This window comes from Bidens hawaiensis, unplaced genomic scaffold, assembly GCF_021521415.1.
Source record: "Bidens hawaiensis isolate Kalapana, Puna unplaced genomic scaffold, B.hawaiensis_p1.1 tig00002236_1, whole genome shotgun sequence".
Taxonomy (NCBI): Eukaryota; Viridiplantae; Streptophyta; class Magnoliopsida; order Asterales; family Asteraceae; genus Bidens; species Bidens hawaiensis.
Window position 1 is genome coordinate 2,626,484 of NW_027491119.1, and position 18,240 is coordinate 2,644,723.

General features: G+C 34.5%; 1 protein-coding gene and 2 pseudogenes across 1 annotated transcript; 1 reads left to right on the forward strand and 2 right to left on the reverse strand.

The window, feature by feature from the left end:
* Positions 1–12,022: 12,022 nt before the first annotated feature.
* On the forward strand, positions 12,023–13,138 carry LOC143612360 (putative carboxylesterase 8). The gene has a single exon (XM_077086369.1). The coding sequence runs from the start codon at positions 12,054–12,056 to the stop codon at positions 13,044–13,046; it is 993 nt and encodes a 330-aa protein (XP_076942484.1). The 5' UTR covers positions 12,023–12,053; the 3' UTR covers positions 13,047–13,138.
* Positions 13,112–15,174, reverse strand: LOC143612368 (glyoxylate/hydroxypyruvate reductase HPR3-like; annotated as a pseudogene).
* Positions 15,175–15,942: 768 nt separating this feature from the next.
* Positions 15,943–18,089, reverse strand: LOC143611241 (glyoxylate/hydroxypyruvate reductase HPR3 pseudogene; annotated as a pseudogene).
* Between the last annotated feature and the right edge of the window lie 151 nt (positions 18,090–18,240).

Here is an 18,240-nt window from a genome sequence, read left to right on the forward strand (position 1 = left end):
AGTTGATTTTATTTATATCACAAAATGATTTTTAAATGAATTTAATAAAAAAATGCATGTGCAAAAACGTACCCGAGAACACTCCTTTAATCAAGAATTGTTTCAGGTTACATATAAAGCGTATATTTATAATTTATATGACAATTAAACAATCAATACCAACTTTTGACTCGTAAAAATCAAATTTAAGTTCCACAAAAACCTGAAACAATTCTTGATAAAAAAACCAAGAAATTAAATATGATAAACTTTGTTATATATAAAAGTGATTTGTATATACTATCATTACATTTTAACATATATATAGTTTACTAAATTAACCGGAAAAAATAAATGGACATATAAAGCGTATATTTATAATTTATATGATAATTTACAATAATAATAATAATAATAATAGATAAATGGATTGATTTTAAAAAAAAATGGATCGAATTTTAAATATATATTTATAATTTAATGATTAAAAAAATTGCTTTGTAAAACGAAAACATATTCGAGTATTGTTTTTCTTTACGATCTTCAACAATATACATAGTACAATATGTTAATGTAACATTTAAAATTATATCAATTTCAATCTTTAACAAATATAGTTTGTTGTCAATTTTTGAATTTCATCAAGTAGTTTGGAATATATAGTAAAATAATATATTAATATTTATTTTTATAAATATGTATAGATATAATATAAATAGTATAAAAGGAAAGGGAATAATTATTAATTTATGGCATATATTAGGGTAAACTAAGATATTAGTTTTCGAGAGAAAAAAGTTGTAAGGTTTAATCACAAAGCCACAAGTGTCACAATTATTATTTTTTTATTAGAATAGATATATAGATTAATTATTCACTGTTAAGCAAAGTCGTTGAAAATAAGCACATGATGAATGAAAGAATGGGATGACACCCGAATGACCCCTAATTCTTATCTGACCCGACATGCCTTGAAACTTTGACAGATAACAAAGAAATATGATTCTATGCGTGTTTCGAAGTTGCTAACATTTTCCTAGAATTCATAATATCTGGCAAAAGTAGTTTTGATTTATGATACAATTCACGATGGCTCATTTTATTTAATTAGAGGGTACGCAATAAAAATTTAAAAACCATAAATAATTAAATTTGTATTGAAAACCCCACTCTTGTTCTTGTAATTGTTTTATTCCTTCATAGCTAGTGGCATTCTATTTTATTGTCAAAAAAAAATAAAATAATAATGTTGTGCACCGTACGTATGAGATCTTACTAAAGAAATTATTACTTGAAATAAGATAAAGCGTGTCATAATTTTTTTATAGTAGATCATATTTGATTGCATTATATTTTTATAAAAGAACCCAAAACTAATTATATATTTGAATAAACTTGTCTTGAACATGAAACATAAGGGAGAGAGAAGCAATTTTCGAGTATAAAAGATAGCAAAAAACTATGAGCGATCTTTTGTTGTATCTTTTCTCTGTTAGAAGTATTTATGTGTTTAGTTTTTGTATGATGTTTGTTGTGCATAAAATATAGCACAATCGATCACAAGTTAAAATGCATAAAATGACGTCTTTTGTAATTTGTTTGGTTAGAAGATTTATTGTTTTTACTCATGACTTATTAGTCTAGGGATATGGTGTAAATCCTTACAAATGTGAGATGTCGGTTCAATCTTTGCAAAAGGCAAAGCTGAAAATTTGCCAGTTTCAAGATACCGTGATGTCAAAGGATGTCAGTTTCGAGAAGGATACGCCGGAGGCATACGCCCTTTACTACACTCAACAAGGGTGTGGTGGTTTCATCTTCCATAATCCCGAATACACAACTCTTATAAGATCCATTAGACGATGATGGTTCGAGGGAGAGAAACATAAAAGACTTTATCTATAATATATATAAATGAAAACCCTAAAATCTTACGTGTCGCGATGTGGTCGCTCCCCCTTTTTATGGAAGCCACGAGATTGTTTGATTTTTAAATGGAGGCCTCTCATTGATTTAACCCAAATTCATGGGTATGGGTTTTACCAAAACCAAATAGCTCTTAAACGGGTTATAACATCTCATTAAATTAAAAACTAATCTTACCAATTATTTGATATGAAAATTCTATAAAATAGGGATATACTAAAATTTAATATCCAATTAAAAATGAAAAAGATATTATTTATAATTAATAAACAATTTTTTAGTAAAAAACATAAGCGGGTCATAGGTCACCAAATCCAGATAGTTTTTAAACGGGTTATAACATATCATTTATTTATGAAACCCTTTCATCATCAAACCCTAAGTATATTATTAACTTTCTTACAATAAAGAAAATTAAAATCCAAAAATTAAATATTAAAAAACAAAAAATGTAAAACGACCATTCTCTCAATCCATCAGATTGCTTTATTTGTAAATGAAGGTTTCTCACGCATTTAACCCGAATTCACGGGTAAAGGTCTCAGCAAACCCAGATAGCTCTTAAACGGGTTATAACATCTTATTATGTTAAAAATTAATCTCATAAAATATTTGATATGAAAATCCTATAAAATAGGAGTATACTAAAAATTAATATCCTATTTTATTTTAAAAAAGATATTATTTATAATAAAGAAAATAAACGGGTAATGAGTATCACCAAACCTAGATAGCTTTTAAATCGGATTATAAAATATTATTTATTTGTGAAACCATTTTATCATCAAACATCAAGTATATTAATTATTAACTTTCTTGCAATGAATAAAATTAAAATCCAAATATACATATATAAAAATTAAAAACGAATAATGTAAAATAACCCCCGTAATACGGAAGATAAAATCTAGTTAGTTAGTGAATAAAGGAGCTCCATGGTGTATTACTAGATGAGGACTCGTGTAGTTATTTGTGGAATTGTGGATTGTAATTATTTTAAAGTTTTGAGTTACTAATACTAATAAATAATAATGTTTGTGAATTTAATCATAATTTTTTTCAAGTCAACAACACATAGACGGTGACAGCTTTGAAGGAGGACAGGTTGGCCGACGGCCACCGGCCTAATCACTCGGTAGACCAGAATATTTTTTTTAATTTATATATAGATATTGATACAAAAAGATATTTATTTTGAATATTTAAACTTAATTAGCCAACTCATTTAAGTCAATTGGCATAAAAGTTTTTCTTTACACAACTAAAATTATAAACAAGTAAGCCTATTTAAAAAATTAATCGTTTAAACAAAACATAAAAAACCCTTTTATTTAAGCTCTTAAATTTTTTTCGTCTTCGGCTCATAAAATATTAACGATTCTTTAAGATGGTCATGCACCCTGATATACAAGGATGCTACAACATTACTATATACGCATGGGAGTCATAGTGTTTGGGTGATCCTATCCAAATGTCTTGACTAATTATCTAATATATATAAATTAGAAGTTTGGTGTCGCTAACATCTTATTGGACAAAGTTTTTTGTTTTTTGTTTTGTATTTTTTATTTTGTTTCGTAGTTTCGGTATCGTAACGAGCGTAATTGAAACAAATTAATTTGTGTCGACTTACCGCCACAAATCCCGAGACCAACAACGCTCAGGTTTTACCGACTCACCACCGCAGCGCCTGAGGTTTACCGACCCTTTTGTTTTAATTCTGGTACCTTAAATTGGTACTGGCCGAATGCTCGGGTTTTACTGACCCTTTGGTCAATTCATCGTCGTAATGCTCAGGTTTTACCAACGCCTGGGTTTCTATGCTAGGGTTTTGCCAGCTATCCCGGCACAATGCGCCGGATAGAAAAACTAGTATTAGTATCAAGAAACGTGTTAGTAGAGGTGCACAAATCGGTTTTTTTAAAAAAACCGGTTCGGTTATTAACCGGACCGGTTTTTTTCGTCCAGGAAAAAAACCGGTTCGGTTAATAACCGGACCGGTTAATAACCGGTTTTTGTGTATGAAAACCATAACCGGTCAAACCGGTTAGGACCGGTTTAGGAACCGGTTAGAACCGGTTAATAAACCGGTTTTTTTATTAACCGGTTTTTTAATAACCGGTCTAACCGGTTAACCGGTTTTTTTTTTTTTTTAAATAACCATTATTTTTTCACAGTATAAACAAACCGGTAACTACAAGGCAAACCGGTAACTACAAGCATTAAATCGTTATCGCATATTCGTAACTCAAAAATACATAACTTTCATTTATAGCTTTTACATTAAAAATACAAACATTAAATCGTTATCGCATATTCGTAACTCAAAAATACAAACATTAAAGAATGCTTAGACACGATTACATTAACAACTTGCTGTTTCTTACTCATTATTTTCCTCGCTACCCGATCCCGAGCTATTCCTTAGGTAATCGTCGTACGCGGCTTCTTCATCGGTCATTGGTTGAGTGTGTCCTTGATTGACCTCGTCTTCATACAAGCCCGCCTCATAGACCATTCCCCCCTCGAGTGAGCGTTGATGTTGTGCCCTATCTAAAGAGTCCAAGTAATCCTTGTAGCAAATAGACATCTCTACAGCTGGTGGAGTGAGTCGAGTCCTCCTAATCGATATAACCCTGCCAGAAACAGAAAAAGCAGACTCCGAAGCTACCGTGGAAGCTTGGACCGTTAGTAAATCTTTGGCCATGGCGGCGAGGATCGGAAACTCATCCTCCTTACCTCTCCACCAAGCCAGCAAATCAAGACTTCTAAATTCATCTGGAGTCATGTGTTTCACAAAGTTGGTACCACCATACCTTCCAAGTTCACTGCTTGGGGTGTTTACCTTTTGACGTTTACCGGCGTCTTCCCAAATCATGTAGTACATCCCCATTTCAAGGTCGGTTTGGGATTGGGATTGGGCAACAGCTCTTAACGAATCATGAATTTGGGAAGACGACCCGTATTTTGTAAAGTAAACATCATACATGTTAGACAAGGTGGTGTTGAAAGCATTCTTTAAAGTTTGGTTATAATAGGGGTTTTGATCGTCGTTTAACTCTAGCTCATCACAAATTTTTTCTATTAAAGCTTCAACACCACCAACATTTATGCAAGGGTTTAACGCAGCAGCACATGTCAAAACAGTGGGTAGTTGTTGAAAATATTTTCTAAATTTTTCTTTCATTTTTACACCCATATCAAAATAAGGTGCACCTTTACAATGAAGTTCACTCAACTTTGTGCACATGACAGCAATTTTTGGTAAAGCAATGGGGCTTGTTGGATAGTAAACTCCGGATAAACTAGTTGTGCAAGATTTAAAAATTTGAAGGACCTCCTTAAGGATCTCAATCAATAACCAGTTTCTAGGATCGTACGGTGCACATTTACCCCTATTTGACATTATTTGATGAAACGCAATTAGTGATTCTTTTTGTTGGATGGCTTTCTCAAACATATCACAAGTCGAGTTCCATCTTGTTGGACAATCCCAATTGGGCCCCAACCATTGACAATTAGCTTCATCACAAAATTTTTTGTATCTTGAAAATGTTTTATTGTTGCTAAAAACATCTCGTAACATTCTTTTAAAATTGTTTCTTTGCGTTTCGATCACGTTTAACCCATCTTGCACGGCCAAGTTGATAATATGTGCAATGCATCGGCTATGAAAAAACGCTCCATCACAAATAGGTTTATACTTTAATTTTAAATGGCCAACCGCGGCCGTATTGTTGGACGCGTTATCAAACGAAATTGAAAAGATTTTATGTTCAATCTTGTATTGTCGAATGACTTTATCCAAGAGTTTAAAAATATTTCTACCCGTGTGCGGGTAATCAAACAATTGAAACGCAACGGTTCGTTTCATCATTTGCCACAACTCGGGGTCAACCCAATGAGCCGTCACACAAATGTATGAGTCGGGCGAACCATTAGGTACCGACCACACATCCGTTGTTAAGTTTACACCAGTTTGTAAGTTTGAAAAGTATGAAATTAGTTCGGATTTAGCGTTTTTCCAAGCTTTAAGACAATCTCTTCTAAGGGTCGAACGACTTACGTGTTGGTAGCGTGGTTGAACATACTTTTGCATCATCTCCGTGAATTGAGGGTTGTCGAAGTGGTTGAAAGGAAGTGTATTTTGAATCACAAAGTTTGAAAACTTTTGACGTACCGCTTCAAGGTTGTACGTAAACACCGTTCCTTGATTCGTCATATCCGGCTGCGAACTACTTCCCGATTCGTCCTTCAAGGCCTTGCAAAAGGGCCTTTGTACATGCGCTTTTAAAGTGGAGTTTGCATCTTTGCCATAAAACTTCAAACAATGTTTGCATCGAGCTTTTTGGCTACCGTTAGACATTTCGCATAGGTCGAAATGTTGCCAAACATCTTGGTTTCGTTTCGTGGGGATGACCCGAACGACCGTTTCTCCCGTGTTCGAGGCACCCATGTTGACGGATGAAGTAGCACTTTGGGAGGCCATGATAATCGACTACGAAATTAGAGCGTATGGAGTGGTAATGTGGTATAATAGAGCGTGAGATAACAAAATAATCGCGTATGAAATAAACGTTTAGAGCGTTTGGAGCGTTTGGAGTTGTATAATCGAGTGTGTTCTAACCAATACCCAACCTAAACTATATATAGATGTTTGTGGGGGTAGAATGGTAAATAAAAAAAAAACGGTCAAAAAATGAAAAAAACGGCTATATAGCCGTTTCTCAACGGCATAAACCGGTTACTAAAAAACCGGTTAACCGGTTTTTCTAAAACGGTCATAAACCGGTTTTTTAAAAAAACCGGTTAACCGGTTTTTTAGTAACCGGTTAATTAAAAAAACCGGTTTTTTTTATAACCGGTTTCAAAACCGGTTTGGGCTCTAAAAAGTATAACCGATATACAAACCGGCGGTTTGTAAACCGGTCAAACCGGTTTTAAAAAAACCGGTTTTTAAAATAACCGGTTTCCGGTTTAAACCGGCAAACCAGTTCGGGGACCGGTTTTTTTGAACACCTCTACGTGTTAGGTGTTGTTCCGTTTGTCGAAGACATAATAAAACCTTATCCTACATAGTAGGACGTTTTTATTGTAAGTAATTGTTTAGTAAGTTTTTCTTATTTTATATATGTAATACAATAATGTACATAATGTATTTCACAGCTACTTATCTACGCGTGTGTCAATAAAAAATATTGGTTCACTATGAAGTTGCACCTATGTTATTTTTAATGTGATCCTAAAGATATACAATTAAAAGGTAATATACATGTACATACAACAAACCATGTAGAATGTATCGAGAGCATTGTGATATAAACAGATTATACACAGGGAAAAACATATACCATACGTATATCATTGCTATAGCGATGATTATCGCAGGACTATAGGGATATATCACATCCTAAAAATGACTTGTTTTTACGGTTTCTACTATTTTACTCCGTCTTTTAACTAGTGTTTGTTTTAGTTTAGGTATATTGGCGTTTATTAATCTCAATTATCGTCTTTTGGTCATTACCGGTCCCAACTAACGAATTGGCTGCTAACGATTCCAACTTTTAACGTATTTGTTCCTAACGGTCCGCGACTAACAGAATCTTAACGTTGTTAGTTTCAAGTCGCCGGATAAACGTTTTGGCTGGAAAACTCAATTTTTTCCCGAAAACTCAACATTATCGTCCCAAACATCTTGGTAACGACGTATCAGACTTTAGGAACCTTTTTTCTAGTAAAAGCCCCATTTATTGAGGTCTCCGGAAACCCTACAACCATCGTCGAAATCGGTTGATGGTGCTCAAGGTGGTGGTAGTTGGTTGGCGGTGAGTCAATTGGTGGTGGTTGCAGTGTTCAGGTGGTGTTTTTCGGCAACAAATTAGACTTTTTCGGCCAAAAACGTTTTTCCGACGACCTGAAACTAACGACGTTAGGATTCTTTTAATCGCGGAACATTAGAAACAAATACGTTAAAAGTTGAGACGGTCAATAGCCAATTCATTAGTTGGGGCCGGTTAGGATTAATAAAAACCGATATACTTTTAATTTATTATTATTATCCAATTAATATGTTTTGTTTTCTATACCCTTTACTCCTAGAGTGATTCAGGTGGTCCATAATTTATTTTCAAATTTCAACCCAATTGGTGGCTCATTCTACTCGGTGATCTTTCTCCACTTGATGCATTAGTGGATATGAGACCTTGCAACTGCATAGCCTCAAGATGTCACTTCCCATGGACCCACTTCAATACAGGCTTCACAATTCCTTATGGCGCATGATGATGAAGAAAGTAACAACTTACGCGAAAACAAAACAACATTTTCACAACGTAATAATAATTAACGTTTTTGGACCTTAATGTTTCTGGCGCCAGTGTGTCGAGATTTAAGATGATATGAAGAGACAATCCTTATTTTGTCTATATGCGTATACACCCGACCCCTCATACCCTCCACATTCCACACCCCTCGAGTGTGTCTTAAGTTCATTTACAAATATTAATGATCTTTTGCATATTATGGTACGTAGCTCAAAACTTTATATATTTATATGGTTCAATATGTATAGTATAGCCGCTACTTTAGGGTCAGCTCACTTGGTAGAAACACCTGTCTCTTACATGGGATCGCGGGTTCAAACATGAGCAAATGCATAGTTTAGCATTATTTGTGTAAAATATGGCAAAGGCGTAGTTTAATATAATCGATGTAAAATAGAGTATGTGAAATACTGCTGGTCAAAAGCATTTTTCTCCACATTTCCTTGTGCCTACAAATATAACTAATTATAAAACATGTTAAAAAAAGATTGGAGATGGGTTTACTTATGAACAACAAAAGTACAGTTCAATAATAGAAAGAATAAAGGAGCCTTATATGTTTTATATCACATCAATGCTAGTACTAGTATTTCAAAATAATTTCTAATACATACAAAGGTTGTTTTGGAATGGAACCATGTGAAAATGACTTTTCATTACTATTTTATGAACCAGAAAAAGAAATTGTCAGTTATTCTAGAGAGAAATTATTTAACTTTTTTTTTAAAAGACAACAAAACTTCTTCTATACAAATGTAAATAAACATGTTTGTGTGATGCAACTTACAGCCTTTAAAATATAGTATTAAAATTTCTATTTTATAACACAAAAAGTCAAAACTTACATCAAAGGCATATAAATACATATTGTTAACAGCAGTGGTGGAGTCAGGAATTTTTTTATATGGGTTCAGGATTTTTCGGTATTCGATTTTCTCCATCATCAAAGTTTTCAAGCCTCATGTGTCGAGTTAGTCATTCGGCCAAATAAATAAAACAAAATATCACTATTATAACAAATCCCCAATATATCACAAAAACGGCAACAAACTAGATGAAGAAAATGGCATTGTTACTCGTTAACACAAGTTAATAAATTATAGTGCATAAAACCCTACCAACGGAATACAACTATACTTTTGTGAAATTGGTACACAGTCAATTAGACTTATATGGCATGTCAATATGCATATAACTGCCCGTATAAATTATACAACAAACATGCATGATAGTAATCAAGTAGTTTACGCAGTTCTACCCCACTTCTTTTATGCATTAACTACAAATGTTTTATGTGATTTTCGTACTTCTTAATATTTTTTGTTTTAAAAAGAATGTACCCTGATTTAATTATATGTATATGTAAGATTGACATTTAATAATATGACCTTCAGGATAATTTATTTAATTATAATGACCATTGACTTAAAATCTTCTATGATTGGTAATTATCGATGAACGCTATTACCCTTGCTATCATAATTAAAGTTTCTCCTTGGGTATAGAAACATATGTTGAGCTTACTAGAGATCGAGAACGAGTAAATCAGAAATAGCAAATCCCCCCCCCCCCCCCCCACACACACACATCTCTTCTCTCTCTCTCTCTAAAATTCATGAGCCTCCGCACCTTAGCCATCCTAATCACACACCACAAACAGAAACTCGATCATATCAGAATCATGTTGTCTTTCATCATTGTGATCTTAGGATTAATAGGTCGACATGATTTAATATTTCTTGTTCTCTATTATTAATATTACAAATTATAGCTTGAAAAGTTACGGATTAGTTAGAAAATGAATTGGGAATTTGGAGTTGGGGCACACTTAAGAAAGTAATGGGCTTAAGGATATCAAAATGGACCAAGAAACGGGCATGGGCCATGGAGTTCGTTGGTTGGGCCAAGAAAACCGAAGGGGACTGATTAGTTTATTCATTTATCAATTTAAATATAAATTAAAAACAAAATTAAATAAAGAAGTAGCGTTGTCACAAAAGTACCAGACTTAAATGCATGATTACTTAGCATGAAAATGTTGTTGAAATAGGTGAAATATATTAAAGGCATCTCAGCCTTAATTCCAAAGCATCCGGTTTGATTTGGGTTGGGTTGGTTTTGGGCTAAAGCCGAAACAAAAACCGAAATTTGGTTTCGGTTTTTCCGGTTTTGCCATTTAAGCATGAAAAATGGGCCGAAAATTTTTTGTCTAAAATAATGAATTTAGGCCTTAATGATTGAATTACTGATTTGTTATTGACTTATTTCTGATTATTGTTTGTACATTATGTTTAAAAACAACCCGCGGCGCTATATTTGGAAATCATGAAAAAGACACGGCGATGTAAAACGTATGTTAAGAAATTTAAAAGATTGTTTAACGGAAAGCTAAATCCGAGCTCCAGATCGACTCTTTTAGAGCTCTATTTGTAATGCTCGAGCTTGACTCCTTTAGAACTCTATTTGTAAAGCTCAAACTTGACTCGAGAGTAACGTACCTTTCAAACTCGAACTAAACTAATTACCATCTAGTATTTTCTAATAGTTTTAATTCACTAAATATATATTATCCTTTCTTTATATATTTTATAAGTTAACACTAATATATAAATTAATGTGGAACTTAATAAATGCTTTTGGTAATAAATATTTGTATTGTTAGAAAGTAAGTACATACAAATACAAAAATATATATAGAAAAAGAAAAAAAGATGTGTACCGGCAAAGTATGCCAGACCAATATGTGTATAGGAAACTTGTATATAAATTATAAAGCATCAACATTTTGTATCAAATGCAAGGAAACTTGTATATATTATGAAAGAATATAGTATAACTAAAAGAAGCATATATATGAATAAATAGTGAAGATGCAATCATTCTCATAATTAATTATGGGTAACACAGTATTATTTAAAGTTAATGAAATTTATATATCATATGCAATTATGCATCCCATCAAGGCCATGTGTAGCTAATGGAGTTTTTATGAAAAGTTTTATATCATGTGACGCCACATCACCATAGAAAGTTTTTATAGCAAAAGGGTTTAGAGGATGGAGCCCCTTTAAGATCATGTGTAGTGAATGGAGTCTCTATGGAGCGTTTTTCACAATGTGGCGTCACATCACCATAGGGGCGTTTTACAACAAAGTAGTGTAATGGATGTAGCTCCTTCAAATCATTAAATTATTATTTTTTATCATTTTTATTTAAAAAAAACAAATTAAGCCATCAATCAGCTTCCCCCTCGTCTCCCCCTTCTAACGTTTTGTGGGAAGCGCCCCCAACATCTAAACACTCTAAGGCGCCCCAGGGGTGATGTTCCTAAAGCTTTGAGTGGGGAAAGCGCCCCAATATGTATGGTCTAATCATTACCTAATAATGTTTTTTCTTATCTGATTAAAAAAAATAAAAGATTCGATTATTTGAAGTTTGTTAGAAAAAGTTTGATCCGGTTTGATGAATAACAAGGGAGGCACTTTGTAGGAAACGCTCCAAACCAAAACCAGTCCAAAACACCCTAGGTGAGGTGCTCCAAGGTGCTTTGGGGCGTTTTTGTCGGTTGAAGGCGCACACGACACATGCCTAATAAATATAATATATTAAACTTTTAGAGAATATTTAATAATTTAAAGTTATCTTTTAAAGAATTTTTTTCTTTTTTGATATAAAAGATTTCTTTTTACCTTTAAAAAAAACCTTTTGTATCAGCACATTAAATGAGTTAGATACAACTACTCTATCATCTCATTAAAGACACAAATCATGTATCAACCCCTTTATATACACAACTACGATCTCTATGTTTTGACCACAATCATGTCCGACCCCAACCCCGATTTGGATCCTTACGACTTCCTCAAAATCACCCACAACCCGGATGGGTCTTTGACCCGACACCGCCCGCTTCCATCGGTACCTGCAACACCCGAACTCGCAACCGAGTCCCAACTCGCACTCTCCAAAGACATAAAACTCAATACCGTCTTTGTCCGCCTCTTTCGCCCTGTGTCACCACCTAAAACCGCCACCGGGAAGCTCCCCGTCATCCTCCACTTCCACGGTGGCGGTTTCATCCTTTTCAGCGCCACATCATACCCCTTCAACCATGCATGCTCAGTCATATCTGCCCAGTCACCAGCGCTGGTGATCACTGTCGAGTACCGTCTCGCACCAGAACACCGCCTCCCTACGGCGTATGACGATGCCATGGAGGCGGTGTTATGGGTGCGTGACCAGGCACTGGGGATCACTGGCGCTGATGAGTGGTTGACCGAGCTGGCAGACTTTTCAAAAGTCTACTTGCTGGGAAGTAGCTCGGGAGCTAATATATCCTACAATGTGTGTCTGCGTGCGCTAGATCTTGATCTCAACCCGATCAAGATCGTAGGGCTCATATTGAACCAACCTTTTTTTAGTGGGGTCGAGCGTACTGAGTCAGAGCTTCGACTAGTGAACGATCATATTGTTCCATTAAAAGTGAATGATCTAATGTGGTCACTGTCACTGCCTGAAGGCAGTGACAGAGACCACGAGTATTGTAACCCCTTACGAGATCTGAATGAATCTCGTATTGAGAAGATAAGACGTTTACCAAAATGTCTGGTCAGGGGTTATGCTGGCGATCCAATGGTGGATAGACAAATGGAGTTTGCAAAGATGTTAGAAGCACATGGAGTGCATGTGATAAAGAAATTTGATCATGAAGGTTACCATGGTGTAGAGATCTTTGACCAACAAAAAGCACAAGTGTTTTATGATGATGTCAAGGCTTTCATTTTGACTTCTAATGACACAAAGTCAACTTTATAATAAGTTTGTGTTTTTATTGAATTGAATAATAATGAACAATAAAAGTACAATTTATGTTTGTGTGATTAAAAATCGTTACTAACAGGAGTAATCAAGGGTTTATTAGCGAAAAAGGCTTCCAAGTTACCGACGACAAGTCGAGCAGCATCTTGGAAGCATTCCTTTGTACACGCGCCACTATGTGGCAAAACGACAACATTGTCCAATCCAAACAACTCCTTAGGCACGTTTGGTTCGTTTTCATAAACATCCAATCCCGCACCACCAATTTCACCTTCCACCAGATGCCTGACTAATTCCACCTCGTCAATGACAGCCCCACGAGCCACATTTACAATGACTCCGTTTTTTCCTAAATCGGTCATGACTTTGTTATTGATCATGTGACACGTGTCTTTAGTTAATGCGCAACAAAGAACGAGTGCGTCGGAATTGGAAGCGAGTTTGAGGACAGTTGGGTAGTAAGTCAAAGGTGTGGTGTGTTTCTTTTGCCTTGAAGTGTATGAGACTATGCAGCCCATGGCTTGTAGTCTTGTAGCAACTTTTGAACCAATGTTTCCAAGACCAACAATCCCAATCCTCTTTCCTCCTAACTGAAATTGGAAGTGTTAAAATAGTAGATAACAGACAGTAATGAATAGTGTAAAAGGAACCGGTTTGGGACCAGATTTATGCAAATTGAACCAAACCGCTTTGACAATAAAACCAGTTTCACTCAAACTGGTTCTCAAACAGTCAGTTTCAGGACCGGTTCCACTTAAGATCTACCAAATCAGTTTTAAAACCGAACCGGCTTGAGGAAAACCGGTTAAACCAGTTCTAAACCGGACCGAACCGACCTGGACCAGGCCGATTTATAAACCGAACCGGTTTGAGTCAACAGGTTTGACCGACCAAACCGGTTCAGTTTGGGTTTAAAACCGGTTTTGTACACCTCTAGTTATGAATGTTTTATGGGTTGTGACATTTGTTGTAAAGCTTGCGGTTTAGTTTGAAGGGTTGGTTAAACTGTAACACGTTAGGTCAATTTCAATGATGAATCGATTAAACCTATGTGAAATGAAACTCTTATCGTTTTTACTTCAAATAAGATAACAAAAATGTCAATTCATATAAAAAAAAGGTTTTGTATTAAAAATTAGAAAACATGATCGTCACGGATCTAATACGTTTTTTTTTAATATTTATTGGTGAAAGAAAACCAATAGTGTTACATACTTTCAAAAAAGAATTGCAACAAAACAGTAAAACCAACGTAAGTATAATTTTTTTAATCTACTCTAATTGTCTAAGACTATCTACAATGAATGCTCGTAAGAGCCGTCATTGCCTGATGTGGACACGCCCTTGGTAAAGGGTTGCACATATGCTCGCCACCCTTGGCCAAGGGTTTGAGCATGCGGGTTAGGTGAGCCCGAGTAAAATCATATATATTCTTTTATTATTATTATTATTATTATTATTATTATTATTATTATTATTATTATTATTATTATTATTTACGTTAAGTACAATAATGGTTTGTAAATCATGTTTATTTTAAATTTTCAAAATATTATAAATGCAAAAATTGGTTAGAATAATAAGCATGTGTAATGTTTCAATTTTTAAAACCATGAATTTATATAACTTTACTAACATATGGTATTTGTTTGCACAACATGTTACAAATTTATATGCAAATGGGACTAACCATTGAACCTAGAAGATGACCACAACGAACAAACCTATCATGACTAATTCTTCTCATGACTTCAATCAAAAGTCCCACAGCCACATCTGCTACATCATCAGAAAACACATCTCTCACATTAGTAACCCTAATCCCGCGATTGCGACACTCAACCATATCTACATGGTTGACCTCAGTAGAGGTAGTGACAACTAGTTCTAGAGCCGGAAGGTCCCTTAACACCTCGGCTGTGATAGGAGTAACACCCGAGCATAGCACAACTTTTACGGATTGTGCATTGGCTCGTAGGAAATCTTGTGTTGGTAAAGGTGAATCGTATGCTTTGAGGATTTGGAACTTGTTCGAGATGTATTGTTCGTGGACCACGAACGCGGGTGGCGGCTTGATAACTAGTACTTGATGTGGTGATTGGCATTGGTGATGTTTTGAGTCCATATTAGAATAATGAAGTGAACTGAAGTTGTGTTTGCATTTATGCCAAAGTCACACCATATAATGTGGATCGAATATTCTCCAAAAAGTAATTAAAAAGTAACCAAGTTACAAAATTATAAGTCATGCATGAATCTTGCCACATTGAGGTTTATCAATAACAATAGTTTAATTCAAGGGACAAATATTCTCAAAGTTTGTAACATATCACATTTCTTTAGATTACTTTTCGATGTGTATTTATGATGTAAATGCTATTTTTATTGAGTTATTTAAGCTTAGAGGCTTTCTCAGCCAAGGCTGGCCCTGAAAATTTACATGCCCCGGCCAAGCTGGAAAAAAAATGTCCTTTAAGCCTTAACGTACTAAATAATGTAAACATGTTTTTTATACGCCGATTAAAATTATGACAATAAACATAACAATTAGCAAAAATCATGGTATTAGAATGAGTTTATGAAATATGAATAAGCTAATACCTAACCGAGGATTTGTGAAGCTCACCTAACATCCATGATAGCAAATTGATGAATCAACTCATCCCTAGTGACCTTAGAGGTTCCTTTGTACTAATATCACCAATTAACATAGCATGATACAAAAAAAAGAGCATTAATCATCTCCTAACTCGTATCAAATTTATTATGATTTTTCATCTGGTTTAAAAGTAAATTCCAATTTCCTAAAATACCTTGGTGGCACCAAAATCATTTACAATTGTAACATAATACAATAAAAAGAAACATTAAACATTATATGACATGGATAAATTTAGTTGTCAACAAGAGTAAGCAATGGTTTATTCATGAAAAATGCCTCCAAGTTACCTATCAAAACTTGTGCGGCGTCATAAAACGATTTCTTTGTCAAGGCCAATGTATGAGGCAAAAGAACGACATTGTCCAATTCATACAACTTTCTAGGTACGTTAGGTTTGTTTTCAAAAACATCAAAACCAGCACCACCAATCTCACCATCCACCAAACACTTCACCAACTCCACCTCATCAATAAGGGCCCCACGGGCCACATTCACGATGACACCTTTTTTTTTCCTAAGGCCATCATGACTTTGTTGGTGATCATGTGACGTGTGTCGTTGGTCAGTGCACAACAGAGGATGAGGGCATCGGAGTCTAAAGCGAGTTGAAGGATATTTGGGTAGAACGTAAAGGGAGTAGATGGTTTTTTTCCGTCTTGAAGTGTATGAGACTATGCAACCCATGGCCTCAAGTCTTGTGCCAACTCTAGATCCAACGTTTCCGAGACCAACAATTCCGACTCGTTTGCCTCCTACCTTGAAAATCATATCAATATCATCAAAACTATTAATCACTATGATACTAAGAGTTTTAATATCTAGTTCATATATATAATTGGATATGTTAGCAAAAATGAATGCTATAGATCATTGATTATTTCCTATTTTAACATTTTTATTTAATATACCCAAAATTTAAGAACAAAGAAAACATAAGAAAATTAAATTGACTGTTAAGACCGTTATTCTCATTATTGAAGACGACCAACGAGATCATGTTTTATTATTTCATATGTCATCCTGTTTTCTTTTATTATTATTTCTTTATAGCATTTCATACATCTCCCTTAAGTTATAGAATTGCACATACCCCAATTAATGTACAAGTTTCATCGCATAATGTACAATGATTTCAAGCATGATTTAAAGACACTTGTATTTTATTTTATTTTATTTTATTTAAGTTTAGATGGAGATATATGAAATTGAGTTTAAAATTAGTAAAATAGATGTTTGGACTTATTTAACTAGAAAAAGTTTGAACTTAAAATAAAAAAACGATGATATTAGATATATGCCGTTTCAACTTAATAACATTTATACTTTTCCATTATAACTTATTATACGAGATATGGAATGTACCGAAAAAGAAAGCAGTACTTAAGTTATATTGTAAGTTGTATTTCAGTAATTCAGTACTCAAATCATGTCTAGTTATAACCTTTCATGTTCAACACAAACAACTATAAACAACTTATAATAATAATAATAATAATAATAATAATAATAATAATAATAATAATAATAATAATAATAATAATAATAATAATAATCAAACATATGAGTTGCGGCATATAACAATTATTATAGAATATAGAGCATAAATTATCAATTATGTTACTTCAAATGTGAGCATAAATCATAACCGGTTTTTGGGAAATTTGTGAAATTTGTAATTCTTTGAAAAAACTGCCTTTTCTAAATTATGTACTAATCAGTATTATTATTATGGGTGGTACTATATAGTATACACACGGGGATATCTAATCCCACACCATTTGAAAGGTCAAATCGGCCATCCGACTTAAAATGAATGGCTAACTGGTGTGGGATCACATGTCAGACGGTGTGGGAATAACTCGTCCCATTTATTACTCACATACCTTAGCACCAAGAAGATACACGCTTAAATTCGACCAACGCCCACCACGAACAAACCTATCTCCGCTTGTAATCCTCCTCATAACATCAACCAATAGTCCCACCGCGCCATCAGCCACATCATCAGCGTACACATCTCCAGCATTAGTGACTACAACTCCCCTATGGCGACATTCATTCTTGTCGATGTTATTAACACCCGTGGCCTCAGAGACAACGAGTTTGAGAGCCGGAAGGTCATTTATCACTTGAGTTGTGATCGGACATGATCCCGAGCATAGGATCACTTTCACAGCCAGTGCATGGGCATGCAAGAACTCGTGGGTAGGTAGTGGTGAGTCGTAGGCTTTGAGGATGTGAAATCGGTCCGTGAAGTAGCGTTCATGGATGGCGAATGTGCGCGGATGACGGAGGACAAGTACTTTTAGAATGGTGATATATAGGGTGGATCCAGTAACATCAAATGAAAAAATAATGCGAAAATTATTTTTTCGCATTATTTGTAAATGAAGGTTTCTCACGCATTTAACCCGAATTCACGGGTAAAGGTCTCAGCAAACCCAGATAGCTCTTAAACGGGTTATAACATCTCATTATGTTAAAAATTAATCTCATAAAATATTTGATATGAAAATCCTATAAAATAGG

What these genes read in the sequence shown, in the direction of transcription:
- LOC143612360 (XM_077086369.1), top strand. Translation starts at nt 12,054, where the DNA reads ATGTCCGACCCCAACCCCGATTTGGATCCTTACGACTTCCTCAAAATC.